Source organism: Cucumis sativus, chromosome 2, assembly GCF_000004075.3.
Source record: "Cucumis sativus cultivar 9930 chromosome 2, Cucumber_9930_V3, whole genome shotgun sequence".
Taxonomy (NCBI): domain Eukaryota; kingdom Viridiplantae; phylum Streptophyta; class Magnoliopsida; order Cucurbitales; family Cucurbitaceae; genus Cucumis; species Cucumis sativus.
The window spans coordinates 9,004,501-9,011,420 of NC_026656.2; the positions used below are offsets into that span (position 1 = coordinate 9,004,501).

General features: G+C 32.1%; 1 protein-coding gene across 1 annotated transcript; it reads left to right on the forward strand.

Moving 5' to 3' along the window:
* Window positions 1-510: 510 nt before the first annotated feature.
* LOC101215910 (serine hydroxymethyltransferase 4) lies at window positions 511-3,437 on the forward strand. Its single transcript, XM_004138919.3, has 4 exons — window positions 511-1,301; window positions 2,079-2,469; window positions 2,598-2,699; window positions 2,810-3,437. The coding sequence occupies exons 1-4, from the start codon at window positions 624-626 to the stop codon at window positions 3,052-3,054; spliced, it is 1,416 nt and encodes a 471-aa protein (XP_004138967.1). The 5' UTR covers window positions 511-623; the 3' UTR covers window positions 3,055-3,437.
* The last annotated feature ends 3,483 nt before the right edge of the window (window positions 3,438-6,920 follow it).

Here is a 6,920-nt window from a genome sequence, read left to right on the forward strand (position 1 = left end):
ATAATGGTTTATATTTGTCTATCTAATCGTTTAGATTGTTTAAATATATTAATATTGTTTAGATTTTATAACAAGAAGAAAAAAAAAGATGAGAGATGAAGAATAGAAAAAGAAACTCTGGAAGAGAAAAAAATAGAAGCTTTAATTATTTTTTATATAGGAAAACTAAAAAATTGTTTTATTTGATTAGATTTAGAAAAATGATCCGATAAAGAAAGGCATGATGGATGGTTGGATCTCCAATTTAGAGTTACGAAACTTAAAAGGAAAATAATAAAAAGAATTGAGGATTAAAAGAAGTAATGAAAATTAGTGGTGAACATAAAAATTCCACCTAATGTAAAAGAGATCAACAAATGGAGCTAACGTCGACACCTACACAACAACATTAACTTTATTAAAAAAAATATATAAATACAATTCTAAATCAAAATTACAAAAACAAAAAGGCTATTTTGGTCAATTACTCCTTCCTTCGCCCTTTTAAAACCCCCACAAATTCCTCATCTCAAACTGTCTTCGCCCCATTTCCAGCTTCTTCTTCTTCTTCTTCTTCTTCTTCCTCTTCTTCCTCTTCTTCTTCTCATCAATTTTCCCTCTCTAATTTCCCCTCTTCATCCACCATGGATCCCGTCAATGACTGGGGCAACACTCCTCTCAACACCGTCGACCCTGAGATTTTCGATCTCATCGAGAAGGAGAAGCGTCGACAATGCCGCGGAATCGAGCTCATTGCTTCCGAGAATTTCACTTCCTTCGCCGTCATCGAAGCCCTTGGCAGCGCCTTGACCAACAAGTACTCCGAAGGCATGCCGGGAAATCGATACTATGGTGGAAATGAGTTCATCGACGAGATCGAGAATCTCTGCCGCTCCAGAGCTCTCCAGGCCTTCCATTGCGATCCCGCCAAGTGGGGCGTTAATGTCCAGCCTTACTCTGGTTCTCCCGCAAATTTCGCCGCTTACACTGCCTTGCTTCAGCCACACGACCGGATTATGGGACTGGATCTTCCATCTGGTGGTCATTTGACGCATGGTTATTACACCTCTGGTGGAAAGAAGATCTCTGCTACCTCCATTTACTTCGAAAGTTTGCCTTACAAGGTTGATTCAGCTACTGGTTATATTGATTACGATAAGTTGGAGGAGAAGGCTTTGGATTTCAGACCCAAGTTGATTATCTGTGGTGGCAGTGCGTACCCGAGGGACTGGGATTATGCCAGATTCAGGGCAATTGCTGATAAATGCGGCGCTCTTCTTCTATGTGATATGGCTCACATTAGTGGACTAGTTGCTGCTCAGGTATATACATAAACGAAAGAAATCTATGAATTTAGTTCAGATCTTATGTTATTTTTTTCTTGCGAATGTTGGCACTTCGATGTTGTTTTACATTTCTAGATTTGAGATCTGTTGGTTTTTGTTGAATTTGTTAATCTCTTTGATGTCTTCAGATGATATGCTTGATTTGTCCATACTTTTCCTTCGTATCTGTGTTCTTCAGTGTCACTGGAGACTGAACTGATTAGGAATGGTTAGAAACGACACAGGTCTTTAGATCTATATTTGTTTGAGCATCTTACGTAACAGAATCTAGGTTTTTAACAAACTTATTTAATGACTAATTATCTATGCTACATTGCTTCTTCCTAACGAATTATGTTTTTTGGATTAATAGAACCGTTATGTTTTTCCTTGCATCCGACTAATATTTTGCATTCTCTATCTTTAAGATTCAGTTTTTTATATTCTAGATTAAAATTGAAATGAAGATCTACTTAGAGGAAGCGGATACATTCCTGCTTCTTGTAGAATTAGTTTCAATGTAAAGCAAATCCTGGGTGTACGATCTTTTTGTTTTGGACTTATATTACGGTTCCTTGTGAATTGAGAAACCCTATGGCTTGAAATAATCTTTTAGTATTTCAAAATTTTTAATGTCCTACGATTTTTAAAACTGAGGGCCTATTTTTTCTAAAACATTATGATTGTTTATGATCTCTGTTTTTTTCCTTGCAACTTAAGCGATTTGGGTCAGCCTGGTATTGTATAACATTAATATTCAATGATTGTTTGCAGGAAGCTGCAAACCCATTCGAGTATTGTGATGTCGTGACAACCACAACTCACAAGAGTTTGAGGGGTCCGAGGGCTGGTATGATCTTCTATAGGAAAGGTCCAAAGCCACCTAAGAAGGGTCAGCCTGAAGATGCTGTTTATGACTATGAAGACAAGATCAACTTCTCTGTCTTCCCAGCCCTTCAGGGCGGCCCTCACAATCACCAAATTGGTGCTTTAGCTGTTGCCTTGAAGCAGGCTATGGCCCCTGGGTTCAAGGCCTATGCTAAACAAGTTAAGGCTAATGCCGTGGCCCTCGGAAACTACCTGATGAACAAGGGTTACAAGCTTGTCACGGGAGGAACCGAGAACCACCTTGTTCTCTGGGATCTTCGTCCTTTGGGATTGACCGGTAATTTTATGGCGAATCAACCTATAAAAAACTAACATCAGTAGAAGTCTTAACAGTTTCTCTCGGTATCTGTCTTTATGTCATTGATTTCATATTGAGAAGCGGTCTTGTGGTAATTCATTTTTCAGGCAACAAGGTTGAGAAGCTCTGCGACTTGTGCAACATCACCGTAAACAAAAACGCAGTGTTCGGTGACAGCAGTGCATTGGCACCCGGAGGTGTTCGAATTGGTAAGTACCACGATATCGTTGGAAGATGATTACATCATTCACTAACTAACGAACAAGTAGAAATTTCAAAGTGTAATTAACAAGACGTTAAATTATGTTTTTATTATTAGGTGCACCTGCCATGACTTCAAGAGGTTTGGTAGAGAAAGACTTCGAACAGATTGCAGAATTCCTGCACCGTGCTGTAACCATCACCTTGAATGTCCAGAAGGAATATGGAAAGCTGTTGAAGGACTTCAACAAGGGTCTTGTAAACAACAAGGAAATCGAAAAGCTCAAGGCCGATGTTGAGAAGTTTTCTGGCTCTTTCGACATGCCAGGCTTCCTCATGTCTGAGATGAAGTACAAGGACTAGAAAGAAGCTAAACAACAAAAGATCTGAAAAACCAATAAAGTTTTGGGTGTTTGTTGAATCTCTTATAATCTTTCACTTTTAAAGTTCAGAGAAGTAAAAAGAAAAGATTGTTTGTTTGCTTTCCCTTTCTTTTTTTTCCTTTTCCTATCTGTAAGATGTAGGCTAGATTTTCATTCTCGTAATATTCATTCTAAAGTTTCGTGCTGCGAATTTTCGCACTATTAATTACTCTCTTCCATAATTTTGTTTAGATATCGAATTTGATGAGCGTATTTGAAATTTTGGGCTTCATTATTCGAAAGCACAGCCCAAATTGCATTTAAGCTTTAAGGCCCATTATATTATAAAGCAAGGTTACGGGCCACCGTGGCCCAGCTTTTGCAGTGCGTTCCCTTTTCATCATTTCTTTTTCATTCAATTTTATTTTGGGCTTTCATACCATTATTTGTGATGATCCATTATTACTCTTTTGGTTGTCAAAATTTTGCTCAACTTTGTTTGTTGCACATAATGATGGAAATTGTACCTTACAAAATTGTATGTGTTTTTTTTTACTTACATCTATTTTTTATCATCCAATCTTGATTGAAATATGTTTATTGTATGTCTACGTCATACTAGATTCTTTGTTATTAAGCTTCTAAATACTACTATTTGGTAGGTCCAAATACTATTGTTTGGTAGGTCCATTTACTTTGAAGATATTCATTTGTCTTTGTAGTTTTAATTTTTCTTTGTTTATTTTGGTTTTTTAATTTTTCTAAGAAAACATAGAAAATTATTTTAATCCCCTTTAAAAATAAAATAAAATAAATGAGCTAACATGGTCACTTTTAAATATAACTAAAGGTAATGAATAAAATAAACGTTTCTAAAATAAATAGTCTCAAATGGAAAGTAAAATATATAAGAACCAAAATATTATTTAAATAATTTGTTTTTAAATATCCTTTTTTAATGAACTATATTTTACATAGTTATTCTTATATTGAAGAAAGTGATAAAAGAAAAAAGCTTATTAGTTGGAAAAGAAAATTTGTTGGAATTGCGTGTAAGGAACGTCACCATTTGATGCTGACATGTCATTAAATCTCTTTTTTAAGTCTAATATTTAATTTCCAACTCTTTTTCCTTTTTAAAAAATACATTATCAATTGCTTTTTTATTATTATTATTATTATCATTATTATTGATTTGTTGTTATTATTATCTGGAATTTCCACAAATAATAAAAAAATCCAATTCATCCATTTTGAGAATCTCCCATTTCAAGGCCATTTAACCAACCAAATCATGTTAATACTATGAATTAAATTAAACAATTATTAATTTCACAATTGTTAAATCACTCTTTACAAAATGAGTTTAATTTTCAATTAATTTCAATTTCTATACTTGCATTCTTGTTTGTTCTTTCCTATCACATGCACATATTTATTTCCATACTCAAAACAAGGCCATTCACCAACCATCCTCCATCTAGATCTATAACCTAATAACTTTGAAACTCTTATCATTTTCAAATCAAACCAAACAAATATAGATCTAAACATAATATATGAACTCAATTCATTTTTCTTTTAACTACAAAACGTTTATTCTTTTATTTACAACGTTTATAAATCTTCTTTAAGATTAGGTCTCTGTTTTACGTTTTATAATTTACATTTTTTACGAAAAAATGCGTCAATTCAATTTCAAGAGATTCAAACGTAGACTTTTTCAATCATTTGATAGAAAGAAAAATTACCAAAACTTAGGATAGAGGTAATTACTAGGTACTACATTGATATCCATATATAATTGTTTACCATATTTGTAATTGTCATGGAATTTACCATTTTTTTAAAATAATTAAGATTTACCCTTTCTTATTATCATCTTTCTTCTTCTCTTCTACAATATTTTTTCTTTTCATCGTCTTTTTCTCATCTTCTGCAATTTTTTAAAAATATTTTGCCATTTATTTTCATTTTCCTTCTTCTGCAACTCTTCTTTAACTTCTCATCGTCTTTTTTGTCTTCTTCTATAATTTTTTTTCTTTTTCATCTTTTTCTTTCTTCAGTAATATTTTTTATATATTTTTTCAAATTGGTATTTGGTTCAAGATCATGCTATTTTTTTAAACTGTTACTTATTTTTTTAAAATCATGAAAGAATGGTTGAGATATTGAATTGTCAAATATAAACGATGGTGTAAAAAAATAGCAAAATCAACTATCTGTTTCAAATATAAACGATTATGTACCAAAAACTCCTGAAAAAAATAGTTGACCCTAATTAAAACAATCAAATCTAAACAGTCCATTATAAATGATCGCATACCAAGGTAAACAATCGTGTGTCAAATCTTAACGGTCACGTACCAAAAAAATCTTTAAATAATTATTTAGATTTAGATTGTGTGCAAAATCTAAACGATTGCATACCAAAACAAATGTTGAAAAATATCGTTTGGATTTGACTATCTATCTACGATCAAATCTAAACGATCGAAGAACAGTCAAATCTAAACGATTGTTTTCAAATATATTATGCGTGACATTTATTATAATTTTTATTGTGGTTTTAAATTTTCAAATATCTCGGATGTTTGTTATATTTTTTGAAAATATGCCATGTATATATGTATTTATTTATATGAAACACATAAAGAAAATCAAATCAAATGTCTAAGTCCAAGAGACGGTTTAGAATGGGAAAGAGGTGTCGGCAGCAAAATTTCATAGAGGAATTTCAACAAACATCTCGTGTGCCTTCAGACAGATAGAAACTTTAAATGAATTGAGTTATGCTCTACATTTTATTCAACAAAGAGAGACTATTAGTTATAACTGCTAATATGAATAATCATTCAACTATTACCTTCAACTTATACAATTTTTCTTTAGTATTATAAAGAAATTCAAATTATAGATTTCGTAATATGTCATTTGAGTTATAGTTACTCACTCCCGCACTCAATAATTATAAATTTTTTACCTAATCTTTTTTTACTTTGATTTATAACTTGTTCACAGCTACCTTTTTACACCAAAAAATATAGGAACATTTTTTAAAATAGTAAAATAAATTAAAATATTTAAAATGTTATAGCAAAATATTGAATTGAATTCTATTAATGATAATCACTAGTAGACTTCTATTACTATCTATTGTTGATGGAATCTAAAAATTTTATTATATGTGATAAATATTTTGTCAAATTTACTATCTTGGTAAGAAACAAAATGTTTTTTACTATCGATTTTGATACTTATTGATATTCTCATTAACATTTTTTAAAAACAAACAATTGAGATGTTGGACTTGAATATTTGTGTTAACGTTAATGTTTAAAAGTTTGATTATTATACTTGGAAAAAAGAAATATGATAGAGAGAGATGTGAAAGGGGGAGTGAGAAAGTGGAGGATGGGAAAAGGGAAAAGGGAAAAGGGAAAAGGGGAAAGGATGAATTGAATATGAAGTGTTAGTGAGCAATGATTAAGAACCCCAACACACCACATGGCTACACTTCCCCTCCTCACATGCCCACCGCCATACACTCACCCCTAACCCTTAATAACCCTATTCCTATTCGATCATTCACCAACAATTTCTACTCCTCTCTCCCACAACCTATTTTCTCTATTCAAACACTTATATATCTTTATTATTATTTTTCAAATACTTCTTTAACATAACTTCACCTATTTCCTTCTTAAATAAATGTCTCCACTTTAATAATACTTAAACAAGGATAGAAAAAAATATTTCTATCATTTTCCTCTCCTATCTTAATTCTCTCTATCCATACATTTAAAATATATATTAACAGTACATCAATATATCACAAGACGTTTAAGTTTTGGACGTTGAAATTAT

Excerpts from the sequence above, each read along its gene's own strand:
- LOC101215910 (XM_004138919.3), top strand. The coding sequence starts at position 624 with ATGGATCCCGTCAATGACTGGGGCAACACTCCTCTCAACACCGTCGAC. Across the intron at positions 1,302-2,078 it reads GTGGACTAGTTGCTGCTCAG|GAAGCTGCAAACCCATTCGA; the intron begins GTATATACATAA and ends GATTGTTTGCAG. Across the intron at positions 2,700-2,809 it reads ACCCGGAGGTGTTCGAATTG|GTGCACCTGCCATGACTTCA; the intron begins GTAAGTACCACG and ends TTTTATTATTAG.